Raw genomic sequence first — 27,926 nt, 5'->3', positions numbered from 1 at the left:
ACTATGATGCAGTGGCACAACATATTGCCATATCATTGGTGTTAAATGTCTACGTATTCCAACGGAAAATTAAAGGCAGCCGCTCATCATCTTAAATAAAAACTGGCTGGGGGAAGGGAGGGGTGCAGACTTGCTCCAGAGCAAGTCTGGAGTCGAGCAGTAACCTTGCAAACCCACAAATAGGTGTACCTTCCCCTCGCCACCCAACAAAGCAGCCAGTTCAGAAATTGTTTACTTTCAAATTTGCGTGCATGGCTTCCCAGACAGCTCCCAGAACCATGCTGCACAGCTGCATGCGAGGACAATGAGTCTCGTGATGGAACTGTGATTATCTAACACTAATGTGCGTGGCTACATACATACTGGCACCACTCCAGCACTCATCCTCCTCCTTCCTCAATGTATTTTGCTCAATTTCCATCACTTAACGAACCAATGTATTTTGCTGCTCCTGGCAGGGAGCCGTGCTTGCATTACCCTGCCTATAAATGTTAAACAGAAGTCCTGTCTATTTACTCAGATAGATGGCCATGTCTCAGTCACACTATCTGAAGGAAATTTTCTATTTCTCTGGCTAAAATTCATTAACCAACACCTTTAAAACAAATTCTCTCACCGCAGTTTGTGTGCGGATTACTCGTCAAGTCTACCAATTACAATACTTCAAAAATAAAAGGCAATTTGATAGCTGTATTGCTAAATATCAGGAGAACAATAAAAAGGTACAATACAAACATAATTTTACTTGTTCTTATTAACAAGCTTGCTTCTCTGCTCCAAACACAGATCCGGCTCTCTCCTTATTCCACGCAAAGTACATCTCCCTCCTGCACCTTGACTGTCTCAGCACACCACAAATAATTAGAGGAGTGTTTCTTGAAAAACATGATGCTTCTCAATAGCTCGCTCGTAAAGCACAAGAACAAAACATAGGCTTCACCAAGCAGGAGAATCCACGAAGACCGTTAAAGGATTGCGACAACGGAAGATGTCAAAACACATTCTTGAAGTTGCTTTCGGAACTGACCTTAGAGTTCTAGACACAAGAACAGACACGTGAACCAGAACAAGTGCTTCTATAAGATGATGAGAAACAACAACAGAAGGTGGCCTTTCAGCCCCTCTGCCAACCTTTCAAGAGGATCATGGTTGATCTGACACTCCTCTTCCCCAGACCCCTTGGTTTCCCGACTGATCAAGAATCTATCTCAGCCTTAAATGTACACAAGGACTCCACCCCCACAGCTCTCTGTGGCCAGGCATTCCAAAGTCTCTCAACCCTCAGAAAAGAAAGTTTTCCTCATGTCAGTCCTAAATTGGCACCCCTTTGACTCACTGGACAGTGCCCTCTAGTCCTGGACTCTCCCACAAGGGGAAACATCCACTCAGCATTTTCCCCAAAGTTCAAGAGTCCATTACGTTTCAATGAGATCACCTCTCATTCTTCTTAACTTCAGTGAGTACAGGCCCAACCTGCTTCTAGGTTGCAAAGTTTGTCAGGATTTGTATAACAAAGATCACCACGGAAGTTAAAGCCACAGAAGATGCGCAGTGGCATAAACTGGTCATCGTGCTATTTTATATGACTCACTGCAATGCTAAGCCAAATCAATAAGGTTAGGAATTACAGAAATGCCCTCTTGATGATGTACTGGATAATGGTGACCCCTAGTGCAACAGCAAGGCATTGATCATTTCGAGTTAGATTCTTGGTCTGGGCTGAAATAGCCAATTCCAGGGCTAAGGTGGGGTTACCCCAGCACCTACAAACAGAAGAAAAAGCCAAAGAATCAACCACAGGCTGATTAAAATATAAACCTATAAAGCTATAACAGGACTAGACAGGATAAACACAGGAAGGTCACTCCCGATGACTGGGGAGTGCAGAACCAGGGGTCACAGTTTAAAGATGGTTCAGGACTAAGAGAAGGAGAAATGTCTTCACCCAGAGAATGGTGCACCTGTGGAACTCCAGTCGAAGCCAAAACACGACATGTTCAAGGAGGAGTCAGATACAGTTTTTAGGGCTAAAGGGATCAAAGGGTATGGGGAGAAAACGATAACAGAGTATAGAGAGTGATCAGCCTTGATCACACTGAATGGCAGAAAGGATTCAAAAGGGCCGGATGGGCCTTTGGAGGTAATCCACGAGTTTACATTCCTTGGCTCCACCATCACGGACAGTTTCTCCCCAGAGTCCGAGATCAACAGACGGATCGGACGAGCAACCTCAACATTCGTCAAGCTGACAAAGACAGTCTGGGAGAACAGAAAGCTGATGACGCACACCGAGGCCTGTGTCTTCAGCACACTGCTTTACAACAAGGAGACTGGGAGCCCCGACTCAACAAAAGCAGCGACTTCAACGCCTTCCAGCCTGAGATGCATCCTGGACGTTAAGTGGACTGACCGAGTCACCAACAATGAGGTCCTGGGCCTGCACCCAGATACCCAGCCTCTTCGCCTGCTCCAACAATGTCATCTCTGCTGGCTGGGCCATGTGCACTGCGTGTCAGACAGGAAGATCCCGCCTCCAGCAAGACAGCACAAGGCCCCATCTTCGTTTCAAAGATGTCTGCAAGAGAGACCTGATGTCACTGAACATGAATGTCGAGAGGTGGGAGGATATAGCAAACAATTGCTCTCGCTGGAATTACGCAGAGGTCTAAAAAGAGCAGCACGGTGACTCAGTGATTAGCACTGCTGCCTCACAGCACGAGGGTCCCAGCTTCAATTCCAGCCTCGGGTGACTGTGTGTAGTTTGCATATTCTCCACATGTCCCGTGGGTTTCCTCCGGGTGCTCCGGTTTCCTCCCACAGCCAAAAGATGTGCAGGTTAGGGTGGATCGGCCATGCTAAATTGCCCCATAGTGTTAGGTCAATTAGTCAGAGGGAAATGGGTCTGGGTGGGTTACTCTTCGGAGGGTCAGTATGGACTGGTTGGGCCGAAGGGCCTGTTTCCACACTGTAGGGAATCTAAAAGAAAAGAGGAGCTGAGGCTTGCTGCTGAAGAAAAGCGTGCCCACCAAGAAATAGCACCAAGACAACACCAGAGGACAGCATCTTCAAGTGCAGTCACTGCAGCAGAGACTGCCACTCTCACATGGGCCTCTGCAGCCACAACAGACCCTGCTCTACCAACAAAGATTGAAGCAAGACTTCCCAGGCGCAGATCCATGGTCTTGACAGACTAACAAAGGGCACCACATGCTCTGTTCAGATGGCTGTCCACTGACCCATGCTGGAAAATACATTGGCATGGCTGCACATTTACCAAACACTCCAGAGCGGATACAATGCCCCCCCTTTATCCAATATTCAACTGGAATCCACTGGGCTCACAAAAGAAACGTGGCTCCGAAAGCCCTGCAAGAGTTAGCGCATACAAGGAAGAAGAACAGAAGTAAACTGGCAGGATAGAATTTTCACAATTAGTCAGTGAGCAGCTGACTAGCACTATTTACCTCAGAACATCAGTTACTTCTAAATGCTGTCCCTGTCACTGCTATGATGAATGACCAGATAATCTCCTGCCATTACCTCTGCAACTGCATGAAAACCTTGGAAAGTTAACCGTTTCTCTCCCCACAAATGCTGTAGAGCTGATGAGTCTCTCCAGCGTTGCGTGTTTATTTCAGATTTCCAGCATCCGCAATATCTTGCTTTTACCAGATAATCTATTCCGGCAACAGGAAGTGGCTAAGTGATGGCTAGGAAATCTGGACAACTTCAATGCTCTTTCCCCAGATAACCCAGCAAGCGTTCCATTCCTAAAAGGAGATACGAAGACTCTATGATGTAGTACCTGTAAGACGGTGCAATGCAGTAGTCCTGCAATACAGGGTTGTAGCAATTATTAGGAGCAGTAAAATCTGCTTTACATCCTGATGTGGCTCCATTTTAATGCCTCAGGCTGAGGTGTGAGCCCTGGGACAAAAATTGAGAGGGGGTTTAAACTACTCATTTTGTGTTGAGAAAAGCAAAGATCGATCTTTTTAACAGGCTGTGGTTGCAGCAGGAACAGGGCCTCAGAAAGGGAGGTTGCCAAGGTTGGAGGGTCTGTACTAAAAGGGAGAGGCTAAATAGCCTGGGGCTATTTTCCCCAGAGCGTTGGAGACTGAGGGGCGACTTTATAGAGGTTTATAAAATCATGAAGGGATGGATAGGATGAATAGTCAAGGTCTTTTTCTCAGGGTAGGAAGTCCAAAATAGAGAGCATAGATTTAAAATGAGATGGAAAGATTTAAAAGGATCCTAAGGGGCAACTTTTTCACAGAAGTGCGTGTATGGAATGAGCTGCCAGAGGAAGTGGTGGAGGCTGGTACAATTACAACATTTAAAAGGCATCTGGATGGGTACATAAATAGAGGGGGATATGGGCCAAATGGGACTAGATTAATTTAGGATATCTGGTCAGCACGGACAAGTTGGATTGAAGGATCTGCTTCCTTGCTGTACGACTCTATGACTGATGTTGGAAAAGAAAAGCAAACATTCAAAGCGGTCTCAAAGTTGTCAAAACCTTTATGGCCACTCTGTTACCTCAGAGCGTGAAACCGCAAAATCTCATCCTGCGATCCCACCAGGAGCCAGGAGCCACCACCTGCAGTTTGGCAGCCTCGGATCTGGATGATATTATCTTGTCCAACAACCGGGCTCAGACCTAGCTCCTTCTGGGTCAACAGGTGGCAGCGCCACCCTCGAGCCAGCTCTCAGAGCACTAAGGTGAAGGTAATAATGCAAAAGACCAACTCATCAGCATTCACTGCAAGTCAAAGCAAGGTACAGAATTGGCCAAGCAGCTGAAGTTGAAGCAAGATGGTGCCTGATGAGGATAATGGAGAGTCAGACAGAAAAATAATTACATGTTAGACTGGCGCACGGTAATGAGGGATCTGGAACAGTGCCATGAAGGAAAGTTAATCGTGGAGGGGTTAAAAACAAAACCCACTCTTCTTAAATGGGTCTCAAGTGTGTAGCTGCATGCTCACAGCAGGGCCAGGCTCCAACGTGATGTGGCGCCACAAAGGCTGCAGCCTTGAGCCGAGAGCCAGCAATTTAGATTGGAAAATGCTGCATTATCCTCACAGCAGGAACTCGCACCTGCTGTCCTCGGAGACAATGACATCAGCTTTATGCACGCTGACACAGCCACTTACACAAGCACAGTCTTCACTTCTGGGACCGCAGCTCCTCCATATTTCATGACAATCGATTTTCTTTTCGCCCCACCCCAGAGAGGGTGGCTGGGAGCCTCACCCTCTCTGTGCAAAAAAAAAATCTGAAGAAAGCACGCACATGCCAGATCGACTCCTGCGTGGGAACCGTGCAAGTGTGAAAAATGGTTTTTCTTTATAAGAAAAACAAATGCAAACTTGCACTTACGAGGAGGAGGAGGAGTAAATTTAATAATTGAAAAGGTCATCTTGAGCATATTTATTTCTGGAGCGGTAGGTATCAGGCTGCTTGCCAGTGAAAGGGAGATTGATGGGTCTCACCTCAGATCATCGACTGGGTCAGAATCTTAGATGGCAGTGGCAAAAGATAGACAGGTCAAGGCACAATCTGGATTCCACCGCTCGACGGGGAACCTGGCTAAATGTACCAAGAAGTTCTGTGATTAACAACTTATTTTATTTTGCTCTCCAATTGTTCAATTATGATCCACGTTGTGGGAGCAGGATTTAGGATGCATAGGATGGGGAAGGAAACTGCAGGGGATGGACACACTCGAAATGTGGAGCTTATTCAAGAAACAGCTACTGCGGGTCCCCGATAAGTGCATACCTATCAGGCAGGGAGGTAGTAGTCGAGAGAGGGAGCCGTGGTTTACCTAAAGAAGTTGAAGCTCTTGTCAAGAGGAAGGAGGTGGTTTATGTGAGGACGTTAAGGGGCTTGAGTGTTATAAGTTAGCCAGAAAAGATCTAAGGAGAGGGCTAAGAAGAGCCAGGAGGGGACATGAGAAGTTGTTGGCGGATAGGATCAAGGAAAACCCTAAGGTATATCAGGAATAAAAGCATGACGAGAGTAAGATTAGGACAAATCAAAGATAGTAGTGGGAAGTTATGTGTGGAATCTGAGGACATAGGGGAAGCGCTTAATGAATACCTTTTGTCAGTATTCGCATTGAAAAAGGCAAGGTTAGTGAGAATACGGAGATACAGGCTACTAGATCAGATGGGATTAAGGTTGACCAAGAGGAGGTTTAAGCAATTTTGGAAGATCTGAAAATGGATAAGACCTTGGATTCTCTGGGAAACCAGGGAGGAGATTGCAGAGCCTTTGACTTTGATCTTTATGTCATCTGACAGGAGTAGTGCCAGAGGACTGGAGGATAGCAAATGTTGCTCCCTTGTGGGTTGTGGGTTGTGGGTAAGGTGTTGGAAAAGGTTATAAGAGGTAGGACTTATAATCATCTGGAAAGGAATAATTTAGTTAGGGATAGTCAACACTATTTTGTGAAGGGTAGGTCGTGCCTCACTAACCTTATGGAGTTCTTCAAGAAGGTGACAAAACAGTTGGATGAGGGTAAAGCAGTTGATGTAGTATATATGGATTTCAGTCAGGCATTTGATAAGGTTCCACATGGTAGGCTACTGCACAAACTAGAGTTTTGGGATTGAAGGTGATTTAGCGGTTTGGATCAGAAATTGGCTCACTGAAAGAAGACAGAGGGTGATGGTTGATGGGAAATGTTCATCCTGGAGTTCAGTTACCAGTGGTGTGCCATAAAGATTTGTTTTGGGGTTACTGCTGTTTGCCATTTTTATAAATGATCTGGATGTGGGCAGAGAAGGATGAGTTAGTAAATTTGCGGATGACACTAAGGTAGGCAGAGTTGTGGATAGTGAAGGATGTTGTGGGTTACAGAGGGACACAGATAAGATGCAGAGCTGGGCTGAGAGGTGGCAAATGGTGTTTAATGTGGAAAAGTGTCAGGTAGTTCACTGCGGAAGTAGCAGGAATGCAGAGTACTAGGCTAATGGTAAAATTCTTGGCAGTGTATATGAACAGAGAGATGCATAAATCCCTGCAAGTTGCCACCCAGGTTAATAGGGTTGTTAAGGAGGCATACGGTGTCTTGGCGTTTATTGGTAGGGGGATTAAGTTTCAGAGCCAGGAGGTCATGCCTCAGTTGTACAAGACACTGGTAAGGCCACACCTGGAATATTGCATACAATTCTGGTCACCATATTACAGGAAAGATGTGGAAGCTTTGGAAAGGGTTCAGAGGAGATTTACTAGGATGTTGCCTGGTATGGTAGGAATGTCTTATGAGGAAAGGCTAAGGGAACTGAGGCTGTTTGCGTTGGAGAGAAGGCAGCTGAGAGGTGACTTAATCAAAACATATAAGATAACCAGAGGGTTAGATAGGGTGGATAGTGAGAACCTTTTTCCTTGGATGGTGAAGGCTAACACGAGGGGACATAGCTTTAAGCTGAGGGGTAATAGGTCAGATGTCAGAGGTAGCTTTTTTACTCAGAGCACTAGGGCATGGAACAGAGTGCCTGCAATAGTAGTAGACTCGCCAATGTTAAGGGCATTTAAATGGGCATTGGACATACATATGGATAATAATGGAAGGGTGTAGGTTAGGTGGGCATTGGATTAATTTCACAGGTTGGCACAACATCGAGGGAAGGGGGTGGTGGAAATGGAGACACACTGTCCTCACGGACAGCTGTCGAGAGTCTTAAGGGAGTCAGTGTCGTATGTAGGACCCCGTACGGCTAATTTGGCAACGGTGCAAAGAAGCTGTAGGAGAGCAGGTGCAACTCTGAAGTGCATCAAAATTGTACAGCTATAATTAAGAGAAAACATGAACGTTAAGAAATTAGGGGCAGACTGTCCCAAAACGCAGGCCTTCCAGTAATCAAATTCCTCCATCACAACCTCTAATTGACCACTGAACAATATTTCTGTCTCCAAGGCCATGATTATTCCAAATATCTAACATCCTTCCCTGCTAAGTAACTTTATTTTTATTATGCATTCCGTCTGCACAGCTCACTTTGAAGTATAATCTGGGTATAATTTATCTACATGGCTGAACATTTCACATATAAGAAAATGTCACCTCATTTCCAGCCTGTAAAGCAGAGTCCTTAATCTTCCCTACTGCTCATCTCCCACACATTCAAGAGCGGCCCGTAGCCTTTCTTGATGTAAGCCTTCAGAGAACTTGTAACAGTTGTCAATGCTTGGCGAGTTTGCTACTTATTTGGAACAAGCACAGAATAGTCCAGTCGTTACTTACCAGCTCTCTGCTTCTAATGCAATACGTAATGAAGTAAATACTTCATGATGCTACTGTTTCCCGAAATAAAACAGTCAAGCGTGGCCTCCATTTTAAAACTAACATACATTTAAGATGGCAGCTCGAAGTGAAGGCCACAGCTTCAGGAGGCACACTCGCTTCCCATCTGAAATAATTTTCCATTCCTCAGAGGTCTGAACGAAACCAAACAGATATTTATAGTGCAAATAAGCCCAAAGCAGAAGTTGGGGGGGGGGGGGGGGGGGGAAAGAGAGAGAAGTAATCCAACTCCTTCTGTCAAGTCTATGTACTCGGATCAAAAAAATTCAGATAAGCTCATTTTGTAGTCTCAGGTCTTGAACTTCAAAAAGAAGAATATTCTCTTCGGTTTGTCAAATGAATTGGCATCCAGCGGACTGTTCCACAAATCTAGGTCACTTTCATAGATGCAAGCCTGAAACCACCACGGTGCAAGGATAAGTGCTGGTGGAAAGCTGCTGGCTCAGCCCTGACCCCGTCCTTTGATGTGCTTAAAAACGAAAGATAAAGAGGATAAAGCAAGGAAGCAGAAATAAAAAAAGGAACACTGCCAGCAGTTTTCTGCTGCAGCAGCAGCTTTGCTCAAATAGAACGGTGGAGCCTGCAGTGGCCTCTCCTTGTTCTGACCTCTCAGAGCAGAAATACAATCAGCAAAGAGAAATGGAATTATACAAAAATTGAAAGCGGTGCAGTTCACTTCTCACAATGTCAGATCGAGAAGCCAGATTACTGACATCTGACGACATCTAAAGCTTCTTCCAAACTATTTCTTTCCTCAAACATTCTTTACACGTAAACAACATTTAGGTAAGAGGACACCAGAGGTAAAGTGGCAGAGAAACACAGCAGGTCAGTACGGAGAAGAACAGGGTAAACGTTTTGAGTCCTTCATCAGAGCATCACTGTGCTCGCAACCTTAACGGCTTCTCCAGTCACAGATGCTCCCAGACCTCCTGTATTTCTCCAGCATTTCCTACTTGTATTTGCGATTTCCAGCATCCACAGTTTATGAAATTCTAATGTAGAGAGGATTACACAATGAATGAGCAAAAGCGATTTATGTCAACAATCGACCTGCTCGAACAGGTTATGACACACCTCTGGGCAAGGTAGGACATGAAGCCAGACCTTATGACCCAGAGGACACGATCACAAGACCTGTCTAAATGACTGAATGATAAAGTATTAGCACAATTGACAGCAGGATTCAAACTCAACTGGCCAGACAGGATCCTGTATGCAACACCTTTAACTACTTGACCACACTACAAAAATAATCATAGAGATCTTCAACACAAACCATTTTGAGATGTTATGACACACCTCTGGAGCAGGTGAGATGTGGACCTGGAACTTCTGGCCCAGAGGCTAGGACACTACCAATGTGTCACAAGACCTTCACAACTGTTATCATATGCTTATTCACCATTTCATTGTCCACAGCTTGCAGCATTTCCCCAACACTGGCAGTTCCTCCTCACTGTAAACTCTGTAGCCAGCCACTAATTCCATCCCTTTCCATGCCAACAATCCACAACTGAGCCAAAATACTCGCAACCTCCAGTATTTAACCCAGAGATGGGCTCCAAACCAACCACAGCCAGATTTAGGACCAGCAATTGCATGCAGATAATAAGTCTGTGCAGCTGAGAACTTAGATTTCAAGAGTAAGAGCACGGTTCAGGAAGGAAGTCTTGCAGCTTGGAAGCAGCTAAGTGTTGGAGTCAAGACTTAAGAAGACACACAGAAGACACTGTGTGCTACAAAAAGAGTTTATTACAGCTGAAAGTGGGGGTGGGATTAAATCCACAAGCAGTATTTGCTTTGCACAAGGGAGCCAGATTGGGACTCGGGAAAAATCGAGAGCTTGTCCCGGCCAGCTGTCAAGGAAAGGCCGGTATTTTACGTGTGCACGCTGGAAATTCTGTTTTTGGAACGACTGAGGAAAGGTGGGGTATCAGCCGGAATGGCAGTAGACCTGCTGGAGTGGCTTATGCATGGGGGTTTCAAGACCAGATAGGCAAAAACAAAGAATTGTAATCCTTTATGAAATGTAATGAGATTTGATAATCTGCCATATGATTAATGTCTTTGGGGGGTGGCAGAGGAATTGCTGAGAAATCTATGGGATTGGTCTGGATTACACTTGCTTTTTAGCATGCGGGATGGAGTATTCAATTACAGTCCGCTATCAGTGTTTACTACTTGTTAATGCTGGATGTTAAAATACATGGACTGCAGATTGTATTACACAGTCCCAACATTACATAGTAATGTTTATTGCTGTTTGTTCAATATAGTGGGCTTTATTCTCGAAGTTTTCCCTTCGATATTATAATGCGTCTGCTTAAAAGAAAAAGTGCTAGACAGACCCTGGATAGAGTTTTCCATAGATTGGGTAGTCTGGTCTGGAATCCTAACATAGAAAATAAAAAGGCTATTAAAAACAGGTCTGCTCTGCCATTTAATGAGACAGTGACTAATCTGATCATCCTCAACTCTGCTTTCCTGCTTTTTCCCTGTCAAAATCAAACCATAACATGTAGGGGCAGAAGTAGACCATTCAGCCCATCAGGTCTACTGTACCATTCGATGACATCATGGCCAACAAGTTTGAACAGTGAGTCGATTCCCAAAACATAAAAGTATTCACGAGTAAGCAGCATCTTGGTTTCAAACGAATGACAAAATCTGAACAAAAGCAGATTTCTCCAGGTACTAGAAATCTAAACTAAACGCAAAAAAAAAGGCTAGAAAGTCTCAGGATCTGGGGAGAGAAAAACAAAGCCGTCAGGTCACCAATTTGCATTGGGCTTTGAATGAATCTGCAAAAATATGGCCTCCTCTCAGTCAGTTCATTCAGAACTTCCAACAAAGGGTCACCAGGTTAAATAAACACACTGTCTCCCCTTCCACAGAGACTCCCACAGCTACTGCGTATTTCCTGCATTTTCTGGTTTTAGTATGGACTTGAAACTCGGTTATCAATCTGGTAATCTACTTCATGGTCACACTTGCAGAAATTATGCTAACGCACCGCGGCCTCAGCTGCCTACAAGAAAAAAAACACAGTTGAGTGAAAGCTAAAGTGCACACGCTTGGAAAATGTAAGGTTTGTGATACGAAACAGGACATGTTAAGCAAGTCAATCAGTATTTGAACTCCCCTGTGCATTTCCAGGAACGTGTGTAATTTCAAGACTTCTCAAACCTCCCTCCTTTTTATCCCCTTCATTTACTCAATGTGTGCATTTTTATTTCCAAATGCTATTTGTCTCTACTATTGCAGAATCTGTAAACGGCAAATGGTGACACTTGCCACACTTGTGCGGACTATGTAGGGATCAGGAAAACGGGCTGCACTGAGGACAAACAAAACACACACACACACACACACACACACACACACACTCTTGACTATCCAGCACTTGCTTCACTGAAAGGCAGCTTAATTGCAGCAGAGGGTGGCCTGCTTCAGGTTTTATTCTGGCCAACAGGTCTCAACCTGCAGCCATTCTGGCTCCATTTTGCCTGTCAATTGGGTAAACAAGTATGAGACACCCATATGAATTAAATGGCGACACACCTGCAAATTGCGAAGAGCAGAGAGCTGTAAATAAAGTGGCAATGCACCTGCGCTCTCCTCTTATCTTGGCTGCTAATCACAGGTGAAATTAAAACATGTAGACAACTTGCATCCCCCAGTGGTGATCCTGCAGGGTATCACCTTGGTGTTTTGTTTCTATAATTGCAGGGATAAGCCCCCACGGAAAACGACACTTTGATGAACTGTCAGTTCTCATCTACATCGCTGTTGTGACTGTTGCTACCCAAAGGGCAACATTTTTTTTGATTAAACTCTGTTTTCACTTCCATCTAAACAAACTGTTTTTAAATCGTTTTTTAAAAAAAAATCAAAAAGCTATCCCAGTTGCTCAGCAAGTATTAGCAATGTCTGCTCTCTACACTGGGCGAGTTGGGGGCACCGAAGATTGGCCTCAGTCCCGGGAGAGGGGTATAGAAGTGCCACGCAATGAATCAAAGTGCATGTGAATATCCAGTAAGGGAACATGGGCTTCAGCTATGCTACCTCTGGCAATTGAACAAACTGCTGTTAATGGTTGGTTAGGCTTGTAAAAGTATTTTTAAAAACTTTTTTACAAAACTATCAGTTATACAACCATTTCACAGCAGGGGACAGCAGGAGAGAAAGGAAGAAACATCTACAAAGTCCCAAAGTACGGGAGCTTCAAAGAATGAAAGGTGATCTCATTGAAGCACATAAAATCTTGTCTTGCTGCAGCAAACGCAGAGAAATAACGCTCCCTCTGCTGCGGACTCTAGATCACAGACAGAGAACAACGAGTTTCTCATTTCTGGATCAAGATGAGGAAAAATACCTTTGCTCGCACAGCTGTAAACCTTTGGAACTTTAGAGAAGCTGCAGACACTCAAGATTGAGCCCTTTTGGGGCAGAGGCTGAAAGATTCTTCAGAGACTCCGATGTAGTGGACAATGTACGACATGTACCAACAGGTTCAAGAACAGCTTCTCCCCCGCTGTTAAACTTCTCAACGGACCTCAAATCTAATGCTGATCTTGCTTTCGGTGCACTTTGTTTGCAGTTGCAAACCTTGCTGTGTTCAATCGCCCTATGATCTTCGTGTGGCATCATGTACCTGTACTGCATGCAAAACAAACACTCTTCACTGCGCCTTGGTACCTGTCACAATAATAAATCAAATCAAACACAGGGCTGAAGCAGAAGACCTGTCTTGATCCAGTTAAATGCAGACGTAAACGACCAAATGGGTCGACTCCGACATTTTATGTTATGTAAAAATAACAAATGCTGAAACCTGTATTGAAACAGTCAGTGCAAATTGTTTTGTGCTGAATGACCACCTTCTGTACTGTCTGCACTGTCCCTATGATGTATTCGCACTCCAGTTCTTTGCTATTCCACCTATTCACTTTAACAGACTTCTGACCAGTTTCTCCCTTCACCATGACTGATTACAGACATTATGCTTTAAAAACAGATGAGCATTAGTTCCTTACATATAATTAATGTTTTCCCTTTGCATGAATCGGTAATATCAATATTTGAATGCAGTATGGAAATGTGCCATCCATTTATAGCACCTAACAATCCATTTTCAAGCTGTCCAGGGTGGTTTATAAAATAAAGACTTCACATTTATCCAGTTTGACTCCTTATTGCTAGTCTGATATTACAAGAGTGCATGGGGCCTTCCCATTTACCAAGGGCAGTTAAAAGACCAAACCAGAGACAAAAAGGTCCCAGATTTAGTCCCCACATTGAGGGGGATTGGATTCTGTTGGGACGTGGAAGGCTCGCTGAAATGCGTCGCCATGTCAGCTCTGCTGCAGAAGAAAGCAGGACGGTCTATTCCAGATGACTGTTCAGAAACCTCTGGAAAATCGGGCTGCACAAGACTTCGCCACAAAAGAGCACAAAGATCACAGAGGGCTCTGGGACCGGAAGAAAGCAGAAGGGGAAAGGATTCTCACCAAACACTTGTTAGATTGCAGTCTCAAGGCCACCTATGCTCTGGACCTTGGGACTAGAGTTATTAGCGGTTTCTTCACTTTAAGCAACGTCAGTTCACACAACAGAGGAATGAGGGGAAATGACACATGCTTTTTCCACAAACACGGTGCCAAACTTGACGAAGTCTGAAACCTGAACACACAACAAAATGGAGAGATGCCCACTTTGTTGTAAAGCGTGAATGTTGTTTTCATGGTTGGGGCAGGGTGCCGGGGGAGGTATGAAAGAAACAAAAGGAGAGTGAATAAACACCACAGGAAATAATATCACCGCAGGAAATGACATCACCAACCCAAAGAAACCCAAACATCTAAATAGAAAGCAGGAATTTTCAGCATTGCTTTGCATGAGGTCCACTGAAGATGTTGCCTAGTAAGGTAACGAAACATCTGGAAATGAACCTTTCAGCTCAGCGAGCAAACCTACATCTAAAACCTCAACCTAAACTACAAACCAAAAATAACCTCTCGAAAAGTTACAACTGTCTGTTGGATCTGAGACAGGACTCACAGAATAAGTACATACCATTAATCAGAGCCTGTGTTTCGTCATCATATGGTGGCATTTTCTCATCATCTGCCTCATGCCTTTCCGAGAAATATGAAGACTGTTGGTCCTACAAAGAGAAAGATCGTTAATTGTCCAAGAGACTAATCAATGGGTAATGTTAAACATCGGCTACGTTCACAAACTAGATTGTCTTTGGAGGTCAGGGATAGGCCAGCAATATACCAGAGACTGATGTGCACCCCATTAAGAACTAGTTACATCACACAATCATTAAGAAGTCCAGCAGCAGATGAACTCTAAACAGAAGGTCAATTAACCATTCAGAAAAAGATGCCGTGGGTTTGAAAAAAATACTTGGAAATGTGTCAACAAAATCAGATGATGCATTTAACATTGAATAAACTAAACATGGGCCCACATCTGAGAGAGTGTATTTACCTGGCACACGTACCCAATGTGATTTCATTGAAAAAAACACATTATGTAACTCAGAATTAGCTTTTGTCATGCACTCAAACAAGTACAGTGAAAAGTTTACACGTCACCACTTAGGTACAAAGGTATCGAGGCACAGATATTAAGTACAAATTCTTCAGGGGAAAAGCATTAGAAAAATAAAACATTTTAAAAACCCAGCATTACACATCATCGGAATGTTTTTCCTCATCAGTCCTCCGGTTCCTAATAGTTAACTTAAGAAAAAGGAAATCAAAATTCTGGCCTTCAAAAGGTCAGCATAGCTCAATTATTCACTGTCGAAAAGCACAGCCGGTCAGGCAGCATCCAAGGAGCAGGAAAGTCAATGTTTCGGGCATAAGCCCTTCATCAACGATGTGGGGTTGAAGGAGGTTAAGAAATAAATAGGAGAGTGGGGTTGGGGGTGAGTTGGAAGGTAGCTGGGAAGATGTTAGGTAAATGCAGGTGGGCGGGAGATAGCGAGAGGTCAGAGGGGAAGGTGGAGCAGATAGGTGGGAAGGAAGATGGACAGGTGGGACAGGTCAAGAGGGCGATGCCAGCTGGAGGACTGGATCGGGGGGAGGAATAAGGAAACTGGTGAAGTCAACATTGTTGACATGTGGTTGGATGGTCCCAAGGCATACTTCCTCCAGTCAGCGGGTGGCTTGGATTTGGCAGTGGAGGTGGCCTAGGACTTGCATGTACTTGACAGAGTAGGAGGGGGGAGTTGAAGTAGTCGGCCACAGGGTGGTGGGGTTGGTTGGTGTGTGTCCCAGAAATGTTCCCTGAAACTTCTCGCGAGTTGGCATCTTGTCTGCCCAAATGTAGAAGAGACCACATTGAGAGCAACTGACACACTCGATGAGGTGTTTGGATGTGCAGGAAAATCTCTGCACGATGTGAAAAGATCCTTTGGGGCCTTGGAAAGAGGTGGGGGGGGGAAAGGAGGGGGAGGTGGGGGGGGGGAAGAAGGTGTGGGTGCAGGGTTTACACCACTTGCAGCAGCAAAGGAAGGCACTGGGAGGGAAGGATGGATTGGTGGGGGGGCATGGATCTAACGAGGGAGTGACAGAGGGAATGGTCTCTGCAGAACACAGACAGAAGTGGGGAGGGAATATGTATCACTGGTGGCAGGGTCTGATTATTGGTGGTGGAAATGGTGGAGGATAATGCGCTGTATCTGGAGATTGGAGGGATAGAAGGTGAGGAGCAGGTAGTTCTATCCTTGTTGTGGATGGATTGGTGGGGTTAAAGGGCGGAGGTGCAGGAAGTGGAGGAGACCACCCTCTTGACCTGTCATACCTGTCCATCTTCCTTCTCACCTACCTGCTCCACCCTCCCCTGACCTGTCACTAGCACCTCCACCTGCACCTACCTTTCCCCCAACCTGACCCTGCTATTTATCATCAACCCCCTTTCTCGCACATTCCTGATGAAGTGAATATGCTCCTGCTCTTCGGATGTTGACCGAACTGCTGTGCATTTCCAGCACCACACTTTTGAACTCTGATCTCCAGCATCTGCTGTCCTCACTTTCTCAATTATTCACTGAAAAAGGTAATGCAGTAGAAATTAGAAACATTGCAAAGAAAATTAATAGTGAAAAGTATAAACATAGCACTATGGTCAGCACCTCCCAAAAACACACTCGTGCACAAATTAATTAACGATAGCAGTGAGAAGTTTTAATTAAAAAGCAGCAGCAGATCCTGATTGTTTTACGAAAATCTTTATTCCTTCTCAAGTGGGACGTACAGAAGTCAAATAGGCTCACTTGAGCTCACCATATTTTGATGCAAAGCATTTATACGGGACAGATCAATCACAAATTCAACAGAATAAAACCACTGGGCTAAAAGTCACAGTGCATATTCAAATTAACTCTGCTATTGCTACTTTTACATAGAAGGCTGAGGCACAGAAATTATTAAAGCCCATCACACCTGTGCTACTGCTGAACAAAAATCTTTCCTCTCCCTAATTTGATTTCCCCCAATTCTGAAGGCACCAACACAGTCCTGATACCTGTCACTAGCGTGCTCTTGTCAGTCACAGGCCAAAGCAGGTTATTTAATTAAAGAGGCCACATGTTTTCACTGCTGCATTTTGATACTTGTTAACAGTAACAAGCATGATCCATGAGGGACATACCCCAACCAGCTGAAGGGCAGAGAGCATTGAGGTCTACAGCACAGACCAAAAGGTCTTTTGGCCTACCAAGTCTGATCCAACAAACAACTACCAGCTCATTATTCTAAATCCATTTTCCAGGCCCATAGCCTTGTATACCTTGACAGAAAATTCCAGATTCCCGTTACCTTCTGATTGAAAAACAAATTTCCCCAACTCCTCTAAACCTGCTGCCCTTTACCTTAAATCCAGTCATTGACCCCTCTACCAAGGGGAAAATTTCCTCCCCGTCTCCCCCCGTAACTTTATACATCTCAGTCATGTCTGACTTACCCTAATCGCGTCATTCCCAACTACACATCAATTTAAATTATAGGACGACCGTCATATCCGTGGAATTGTTTACCCCGGCTGGAATATATCACAAGGGAACCTTCCAGAAACGGGGACCGGGGCCTGCCAGGAAGGTAAATGAATGGGTTTGCTTCTATCTGAGCTAAGTCTTGGAATGTATCCCGAGTGGGCAGGGGGGGGGGGGGGGGGGGAACTACTGTGCTGCAGAAGAGTGACTGAACCAGAAAGTGCCTGGTCTGTAGGACCTGGTGTTCAAATGTACCCTTACCAAACAGACCTTTGGAAGAGCTTCATTTTGCATATTTGCAAGGAGGTTTTTATCTCAAAGAATCACAGAACTGTTACAACGTAAAAGAAAGCATTCAGCCCATCGGGCCTGTGTTAGCTCTTCAAACAAGCATTATAACCTGGTGTCAATCTCCAGCTTTCTCCCTGTACCCTTGCATGCTGTCTCTATCTAAATAATCATCCAACACCTCTTGAATCTGTCACTGTACACATCTTGAGCTCAGATGAGAAAGCAAGATCTACAGTTAAAATAGAGTCAACTGTAAAAGCTGTGAGAGCAGAAGTCCTTAAAATGATCTCAAAATAAAACAAACTGATGATTAGTTAGATTTGGTGTTAAGCTACCTGAGCACAATAAATGCTATTTTGATGGTCTACTTGATAACACCAACAGTTTACCACTCAACCATACAAGAGTTCTGCTGAGGCCACGTTTGGAATATTGTGAGCAGTTCTTGGCCCACTGTCATTGGCATGGGTCCACAGGAGGTTTACAAGAATGATCCTGGGAATGAAGGGCTTCTTATATGGGGAGCAGTTGAGGACTCGGTCTGTACTTAATGGAGTTTAGTAGGTTGACGGGGGGGGGGGGGGGGGGGGTACTTGAAGTTTACAGAATACTAAGAGGCCTGGACAGAGTGGATGTGGAGAAGATGCTTACACTTGGATCGTAGTCTTTCCCACAAGGGCACGGCCTCAGAATTAAGGGATGATCCTTTAGGACTGAGTTGAGGAGGAATTGCTTCAGTCAGACAGTGGTGAATCTGTGGAAATGATCGCGACCAATGCCAAGTCAAAAGATAGAGATCCTGATTAGTACGGTGATTAAGAGCTACAGAGAGAAGGCAGGAGAATGGGGTTGAGAAACATAACAACCACGATTAAAAGGCATAGCAGAATTGATAGGCCAAACTGTCTCATTCTGCTCCTACGTCTCATGGTGCTATCGCTTAGACTCGGTATCTTTACTGGAAGCACACTTTGGTCGTCAACTGGGAACACTGGGAAGACAATGCGCACATCTGCACATACACACCCACAGGATGGTCCTCAGGCCTGTCCACTGCACCACAAGCAGCTGGCAATAGCAACTGCAGCAAAGGCAGTGAGAAAATCTGGTCCTCAGTAGTCAGGGAAAACAGAAGATCTTGATACATGGCAGGAGTGGAAATGAAATTTTGTGACAGCTGCAAAGGATACATGATGGAATACACTCAAAACTGCCTCAAACTTGATAAATATAACCCGTGTGGAATCACACTTGGGATTGACCGAAGAAGAGCACCTTTATTTTCATTAAGGACCCCGTTCTGGTTTAATTGGCAAAATTGGTATGCTGAAAAATCCCATGGATATCTAAATGGCTGATGCGAGTATTTTTTTTCCTCTTTTTAAAGGAACACCCTTAGGCATTCCTATGAGTTATTATATAAAACCAAATTACTGACTGGGAGTGAATTCAAAAGAGATTTTTCAATTCATATTGAACTGTAACAATATCACAATGAATTAGCTGCTCAGGGGATTGAGATTTATAAGCGAGAACCCACTCCATCACTCACACAGTTGGATCCAATGGTAGGTAAGTAAATGCTCAGATTGATCAGCTTTGTCAGTCACTGCTGAGTTTCCCAAAAGAGCTGAATTTAAAACAGAAACAATGCGAACCTGAATGAGGTGGCACAGTGGTTAGCACTGCTGCCTCACAGCGCCAGGGACCCGGGTTCAATTCCACTCTTGGGTGACTGTGTGGAGTTTGCACGGTCTCCTCGTGTCTGCGTGGGTTTCCTCCAGGTGCTCTGGTTTCCTCCCACAGTCCAAACATATGGAAGGCTAGATGGACTAGCCATGGAAAGTGCAGGGTTACTGAGATAGGGTAGGGGGGTAAATGCGGGGTTCAGGGATGGGATATGTCTGGGTGGGGATGCCTCTCAGAGGGTCAGTGCAGACTCAAATGGGCCAAACACACTATAGGGATTCTATGACTGAAGGTTGTCCTGTTCTTAACCCCTTACCACTTCAATATCTTAAGAATTTGTGAATGGTGTTGAACAGTTAGCAATCATCAGCAAACAGTCACTTCTAACCTTCTTTGGGGCAGTAGAGGATTATTGAAGCAGCAGCTGATTTTTTTGCCCCAATACTCTCCCGCCAAAAACTGACATCATTACCTGAAGGGTGACCAACTTCTGGAATTGTTCCAGATACAAGACAACACGGAGTATCATGGTGGCGTGTCCCTGTTTGAAATGGTCAAATGTCATAAATTTTGTCTCTTGGGGCAACCAGGCACCAAGAGAAGGGATAGACAGGACAGCAGTACAGAATTCTGCTTATTCACTTTCTACTAGCATGGCTCAGAGCCAAAGGAACACCATAGCATAGAACGCACCTCTGAGGAAGGAAAAAGGCTGGAATTCTGCATTGCCCTTGATCAACCTTGCAAAATGCTGGAGAGGGAGAGAGAGAGCGCAAGCGAGAGCGAGAAGCTGACAGAAAGTGAAAGAACATCGCAAAAGCGCAATGATATTCTTCTCCAACAATGGGCTGCAGCTCAGGAAGAGTCCACTGCAGAGTCAATGCCGAAGGACATGGCTGAGGTAATGAATGAGTACTTTGTACCTTCAGTATGGAGAAGAGGATTCTGTCGTTGCAGTACTCAAAAGAACGTATAATAGGAACATAGAGGAGGTACTTGTAAAACTCAGCATTCAAAATAACATGAAGTCATATAGTCTGATGGAGCACAAGGATTGCTAAAGAATTAAGAGTGAGAAGTCCCAATGCAGGAAATATTTTCTAATCAGCCTGTTCAGTGATGTTATTAAACACCTTTAGGCTTGGGCTTCCTGGCCCACAGGAGGGACAGTGCACCACAGTGGTTAGCACTGCTGCCTCTCAGCGCCAGAGACCCGGGTTCAATTCCCGCCTTAGGCGACTGTGTGGAGTTTGCACGTTCTCCCTGTGTCTGCGTGGGTTTCCTCCAGGTGTTCTGGTTTCCTCCCACAATCCAAAGGTCAGGTCAGGTAAATTGCCCGTAGTGTTAGGTAAGGGGTAAATGTAGGGGTATGGTGTGGGTTGTGCTTCGGCGGAGCGGTGTGGACTTGTTGGGCCAAAGGGCCTGTTTCCACACTGTAAGTAATCTAATCTAATCTAATTCCTCAGGGTAGTTATATTAAATTAACCTGTTTGTATATGTTATGACATACATTTGGAGCAGGTGGGACTTCTACCCAGACATTCTGAGCCAGTGGAAGGGACACCCCACTGTGTCCCAAGGGACCTTCCACAACCTCATACTAAATATTTTCCGATCAAGATGCTCAGAGATTTTATTACTCAAGTCTAAAGCAGGTGGGACTTAACCCCGGTCTCCTAGCCCAGAGCTAGGGACATTACCAATGTACCACAAGAGACCTAAAATTTTTAAAGGGGAATTGGATGGGATTTTATGACAATTAATGACACTCACTGTTCAACAGGCTTTTAATTTCATATTTTTCAAAAAAATTGATTTCAAATTTCACTAACTGCCACGGAGGGATTTGAATATTAAGCAGCAGCTCTGGATTATCAGACAAGTCACATTACCACAACAACACCAGCTCCTGAACAAAGCTGAAGGAAGTGCACTCGCAAGGGAGGTCAGTATGGACAATGTGTAATTGTAAGTACTTTGGACCAATCTGTTGGGGGACATGGACAACCCTGCTGTTACCCAGGACAGTGTCCTAAGCCCAAAAACCTTCAGCAGCTTTATCAATGTCCTCCTACCATTATAAACATTTTCTAAACACCCCTGTTCACAAACACTATTACATACCTCTGAAGCAGGTGGGACTTGAACCTGGGTCTCCTGGCTTCCCTCCAATAGAAGATCAGAACTGGGGATACTTGCTGATCATTGCACAATGTGCAGCACTACTCACAAGCTCTGAGATATTGAAGCAATTCACATCAATACAGAGCAAGAGCTCGATAACATCTAGGTAAGAGCTTAGAAATAGCGAGTTATATTTGCACCAAGTGCCAAGCAAAATGACTATCTCCAACAAGACTGAATCTCACCACATCCCCTTGACAGTCATGGCATAATCGTCACTGAATCCCCCACTAACATCATCCTGGGGGGGGGGGGGGGGGGGGGGGGGGGTACCATTGATCAGAGACTGAACTAACCCAGCCAATCAAATCAATTTCTGTGGCTACAAGAGGAAGTCAAAGGCAGAGACTATTGTGACAATAACTCACCTCCTGTCATCATAAAGCTGGTCAGGGGTGTGATGGAACACTTCCCAAGCTCAACAACATCCAAGACAAAGCAACCCGTTTAGTTGGCAACACATCCATCACCTTCAATGCTAACACCCCTCAGCACTGACACATTGGCAACAGTACGTTTCCTCTGCAGTCCCACAGCAGTAACTCACCAAGGCTCCTTCAACAGTAGCTTCCAAACATGCTACCTCGCACCACTTAGAAGGACAAGGACAACAGGTACATGGAGACATCACCACCTAAAAGTTCCCCTCTCGGTCACATACCATGCTAAAAGCACTGGAACGCCCACTCTACCAGCACTAAGATGGACGGGAATGGTTTCACGTGACAGCTCACCAACTTCTCAAGTTCAATTAGGGATGCGCAGCACATGAATGCGAATGAATGAAACGGAAGCTGCAGAGGCTCTGGCTACATTAAATTGGCCATAATGGCCAACCCAAGTAGACCTCCGAGCAGCACCAGATTGCCTGAGGAATGCAATTGTTACAGCACTGTTTAAACAGGAGAGAATACATGCTCAATTATTGAATAATCAGCCTAATGTCAGTGCAAGGGGATGTACACAGACAATGATATGGGACAAAATGCACCAGAATTTGAACTTATTTTTAACCAACTGACTCAGAAACGTTATGACACACCTCTGGAAGGAGTTGGGATGTGAACCCGGGCCCCTAATTCAGAGGTAGGGTCACTACCACAGGAGGACCCAAATCGTAATTTTAAAAATCACAGGCCAGGAATTGAAAGCTATCACTGATTTATTGAAAACAAGTCACGTTCAACTATTTAATTTAATCCGTTGATTAATTAACAGAGAGCGTTAATGAAGGCATTGCAGTCCACACATGAAGTATGAGGAGAGACCAGATTAGTTGGGACTACACTCACTGGAGTTAAGAAGAAAGAGGAGGGATCGCACAGAAATCTAGAAAATTCTAACAGGATTAGACAGGATAAATGCAGGAAGGGTGCTCCCAATGACAGGGGAGTCCAGAACCAGGGGGCATACTTTATGAATATTGGGATTGCCCATTCCGGACTGAGATGAGGGGAAATTTCTTTACCCAGAGAGCGGTGAGCATGTTGAATTCTCTGCCTTGAAGTGGGTGAGGACAGAACAGTGAGTATTTTCAAGAAGGAGATTAATACATGAATTGAAAAGGTTGAGGGATCTGGGCCAAGTGCTGGCAAGTGGGACTACATGAATTTAGAACATCTGGTCGGCATGGACAAGTTGGATTGAAGAGTTTATTTCCGTGGTGTACATGTGTACGACCAGCTATATAGTTCTTAGGGCTAAAGGATCAAAGGGTATGGAGTAAAAGTGGGTACAGGGGACTGATTAGCTGACCATTCTGTACAGCAGAGCAACTCAACAGGCCGAGTGGCCTAATCCTGCTCCTATTTTCTATGTTTCTAAACGGACTTTTGAAAGTCTCCTATCTAATATTAAACTTGCTCGCTTCCCAGGTGCACGAAGGAGGTCTGCCGCCTCCCAACCCCGGCAATCTGGCCCCACGGTCCTCATAAACTATCCGATTCTGGAACCCTGAGCACCCAGATTTAACCACTCCACCACTGGTGGCCAGTGGCTTGGCAACCGAAGTCTGTAACTCCCTCGCCAGAACTCTTTGCACAGCTTTCCTCCTTTAAGATACTCCCCGAAATATACCCCTTTAACTGTGTACAGCTGACCTAACACTGCTTTATACGGTACCTTGTCGCATTTAATTTTACCTGGATGAGGGACAAAGAAAGTGGGAGTAGCCGCCTTGCAGTGGAGAGGATAATGAGGATACTTGGCAGAGGAGCTCAAAATCCTGAACAGTTTTGAACTCGCAAATCTGGTGTGGTGGAAGCATTAGTGATCAGAAAACACAGCTAAGGTGCCTGGTCAAAGAACTAGAGACACAATGGCTTGTTTTTGTATACAGCAGCATGTCTGAATGCTCTGCCTGACAGGAAGCTAATTCAGCAGCAACTTGCAAAAGGAAATTGTTTTAACACTTGAAAGGAAGGTAATTTTCAGATTATGGAGGGGGGGAAATGGACAGGCAGAAGTGGTGGGATGTCTCTTTCAAAGATCTTGTACAAGCATGATAGGCGATGTAACCTCCTTCCTGTGCTGAATCACTCTGTTTGTAGGGGCTGCCATTTAGCTGACAGGAGTGAGGGAGGGAGAAAATACAATTTGCTTCTCCTGGGTCTGCTGTGTGTTGCCAAAGAGGTGTTTCATTTCCCACTGTCGAGAAGTCAGAATGCTTCAAGGCAGTCATTGCAAGGCAGCTGCCATGGTTACAGTCAGTGCTTGCTGATTGAAAAGAGCGAGTGTGCAGCCCTTAAACGCTGGTCATGTGTGGCAAACTAGCTGTAGCTGGACCATTATCTCACACAAAGAAACAGCTATCCTTCACTGTTTCTGGCCTTGCATACTGTAGGATGCATTCAACACGTCAAATGCGTTTAAATCCCACTGTGCAACCCAACCACCTTGCTTTTCTTTCATTACCTTATAATCTTCTTCGCCTCCATCATCATCTTCTTCGTCATCGTCCTCGTCATCATCGTCATCATCTCGGTCCTCGCCGCCACCATCCTCCTCCTCCTCGTGGTCATCCTTCCTCCATTCTTCCTGGGGAGACTTCGGTTGGCTGCCTGCCCCCTCCTCCGCAGGAACCTCCGCGGGTGGTGGGCTTTCAATTGCCGCCTGGCAGAGCAAAAAAAAAAAAGGAGGAGATGGTCTGAACGAACAGGGCTCGGATTCAGCACAATCCTGACAAAACGTTTAAAAACAGACGCAGCGTTCATAGCTTGAGCATCAATTCCTCTGACAGCACAGCAGGCAAGGACACCGACCAGTCTGGGATAAAGCTGCATGAGTCAGGACATGCTGAAATCGACACTCTGGGTTTACTGATCCCAGCCTTAGCAGCATGACTGGTCTCTGTACCTTTACAAGGAAAATGAAAACTGCGACTCCCAGTAACTCCAACGTGTCTTAGATCCAAAAGGGAACAAAACTTGGCTTGGCTACAAAGCACTGCACATCCAAACTGCTTCCCAACTCCGACCAGCTAGATTCCTAGTGGTCAGCCCGTCGAGCAAGAGCCCAGAAAAGGAGACTGATATATGAATAGGAAGGGTTTACAGGGATACGGGCCAAATGCTGGCAAATGGAACTAAATTAATTAATGACATGTGGTTGGCACGGAGGAGTTGGAACAAAGAGTCTGTTTCCGTGCTGTACATCTCTACACAGTTCTTAGGGCTACAGGGATCAAAGGGTATGGGTCCAAAGTGGGACTAGCGGACTGATTAGCCATGATCAGCTGAATGACAGAGTAGTTCAGCAGGCCAAGCAACTTCCAGTGAGCCAAATCCAAACAAGAAAGCTTCACACATGCTCAGCTAATTCTACGCACTAGATAGGTCTAAGTGGAGCATGAATTATACCAACCTCAGACTTGTACTTGTCTCGAATACCTGCCCAGATTGACTCTTGGAAGCCACTAAGATCAACTTGATTGAGACCTCCCAGCAAACTCTGGAGGAGAGAAAAGACGCATTGTTTTTTTTCAGCCAATAGGTAGCAAGATGTTGAACATTTCATCTCCGTCAACACCTTCTTTACTGGTTTAATTTTTCCCGGAACGAAGCCTGGCCACATTATGGGTGCGATTTAATCATCTCGGATCCCTCCCATTCTCCAGAGATATCAGGGAGAGTAAAAGCCCCCCCCATTTCTCCAATTCCTGGTTTCAGTGCACGGCATTAAAAATGTATACAGCCACTCCGGCAGACATGGCTTGAAATGCAGAGAGAAATGAAATTCAGTTCGCAGACCGATCCGTCTGCCAAACTCCAGGAAGCCACTTGCTACCAGCAGGTTCTGCAGCAGGTCTCACTCTTGTTAGGCACACGGCTGCTGGAGACCAGCCTGGGCATGGAGCCGACATCAGCTGACACAGTGCGTGAGCAGGGGGAAGGTGGAAGGCAACAAACGAGTGCATAACACGAGGAAGAATGTAAAGCAGAACGGGAAGTCGTGGAAAAATAAAAGGGCAGGTTTGGAAGAATGTAGGGGTAAGGCGGTGGTGGTGGGGTGTCAAAAAAAAATACAAATGCCATCCAAAACATCCCAGCAATTCTAGTGTCAGGAGGCACTTGGAGCCATCAATTTCCTCAAACAAAAGTAAGACTTATTTTTCTTATTGAATTGTTACTTTTGCCAATCTTCCAACGCTGGTTAACAATTCCTGTGCCAGTAGTGAGGAAAAAAAAGAGGAATAAGATGATCCTGAGACAGCACCTTCCAAAACCACAACCACTTCCATCCAGAAGGACAAGGGCAGCAGGTACTTGAGAACATCACCCCCTCCAAGCCACTCACCACCCTGATATGGAAACACACAGTCTTTGGGTCAAAATCCTGAAATTCCCTCCCTACCAGCATTGTGGGTCAATGCACAGCAAGTGGACTGCAGCGATTCAAGAAGGCAGCTCACCCCCACCTTCTCAACAGCAAATAGGGACGGGCTATCAACATTGGCCAGCCAGTGACACTCAAATCCCCACAAATGATTTTTTTTTAAATCCCCAAATGGCAGGGATATTCGGAAACAGTGGATACCACTAACAGGAGCACTCAAAAAGCATGTACACAGGGAAGTCTGTTATAACCGAGATGTACTGCACCACAAATATACTTATGGTGCAGAGAGTCTCAATAAAAGTCAGATCTTTCACATCAATGATCTCCAGCAATAACACAGCTTCACTGTTTGGACCCCAACATCTGCATTATAATGGACTTCAGATCCATCCTCTTCAACCTCTCTCTCGACCCCAACCAAGGAACAACAAGCATTAGTATGATACAGAGCTTTAAGCTATAGTAACCTCACAACACACAATTTCGGCTGTACCTCAGCTTCTGGCTCAGACACCACACCATCTCCATCGCTGTCCAACTCTGCATGAGTCTGAATTTCATTTACTGAAACACTGAAACAGGAAGAGAGAAATTCCATTAACATACTCTTTTTCTTTATGAAAGGAAATCGACGTTCAAAGATTCCATCGGTGTGTTTTATTCAAAGACCACAGCACGTAACTCCTAAACCTAACAGGAGTTCAGTTGAAACAGAGGCAAAAGGAATGAAAAATTGCACTCCAAAATTAGTTTTGTCTAATCAGGAGATGGTCTTTAACCTTGGTAAGTAACTTAACTATCTAAAAAGGAACAATACTCCCAATAGCAAGAAATAAAAAGTCATGTATTTTTCTCCTGGTCTTTCATCAATGTTATTCCAATTTCTTTATCCAGAGGTAATCACTTTAATAGGGGACACAGCAAACTGCGGACATTTCCTCCATTGCACACTCAATTTAACTTGCCCATCTCTGAAACTTGAAAGGGTTCAAAAAAAAAAGGTACAAGGATGTTGTCGGGGTTGGAGGGTGTGAGCTATAGGGAACGGCTGAAAGGCTGGAGCTACTTTCCCTGGAGGGTTGGAGCCTGAGAAGAGACTTTAAAGGTTTACAAAATAATGAGGGGCATGGATAGGGTCAATATTCAAGGTCTTTTCCCCGGGCTAGGGATGTCCACAACTAGAGGGCATAGGTTTAAGGTGAGAGGGGAAAGATTTAAAAGGGACCCAGGGTGCAACTTTTTCCATGCAGAGGATGGTGCAGGTATAGAATGAGCTGCCAGAGGAAGTAGTGGAGGCTGGTACAATTGCAGCATTTAAAAGGCATCTAATGGGTATATGAATAGGAAGGGTTCAGAAGGATATGGACCAAATGCTGGCAAATGGAACTAGAGCAGTTTAGGATAATCAGGACGGTATGGATGAGTTGGACCAAAGAGTCCATTTCCATGCTGTACACCTCTATGACTCTATGTACTAATGGTTTGCTGAAATACACTATTGGGCTTTTTAGCTCCTGAACATTTCACATCAGGAACACCAGCTCCCAAATCCACAACCTCTACTACCTTAGCGGACAAAGACTGCAAACCCATTGGAAC

The 27,926-nt window shown here is 44.9% G+C and overlaps 1 protein-coding gene across 1 annotated transcript in view; it reads right to left on the bottom strand.

Annotated features, from left to right (window-relative positions):
* prkcsh (PRKCSH beta subunit of glucosidase II) overlaps nt 1–27,926 on the bottom strand; it is a 68,919-nt gene that overhangs the window by 18,258 nt on the left and 22,735 nt on the right. The window contains exons 8-11 of the mRNA XM_072564223.1: nt 26,821–26,899; nt 25,353–25,439; nt 24,405–24,602; nt 14,396–14,486 (exon numbers count right to left, since the gene is read on the bottom strand). Of these exons, the coding sequence (XP_072420324.1) occupies nt 14,396–14,486; nt 24,405–24,602; nt 25,353–25,439; nt 26,821–26,899 (455 nt within the window). The remainder of the gene's footprint in view (nt 1–14,395; nt 14,487–24,404; nt 24,603–25,352; nt 25,440–26,820; nt 26,900–27,926) is intronic.

The sequence above is a fragment of the Chiloscyllium punctatum genome, chromosome 46, assembly GCF_047496795.1.
Source record: "Chiloscyllium punctatum isolate Juve2018m chromosome 46, sChiPun1.3, whole genome shotgun sequence".
Taxonomy (NCBI): domain Eukaryota; kingdom Metazoa; phylum Chordata; class Chondrichthyes; order Orectolobiformes; family Hemiscylliidae; genus Chiloscyllium; species Chiloscyllium punctatum.
This window is presented reverse-complemented; position numbering and strand designations above follow the sequence as displayed.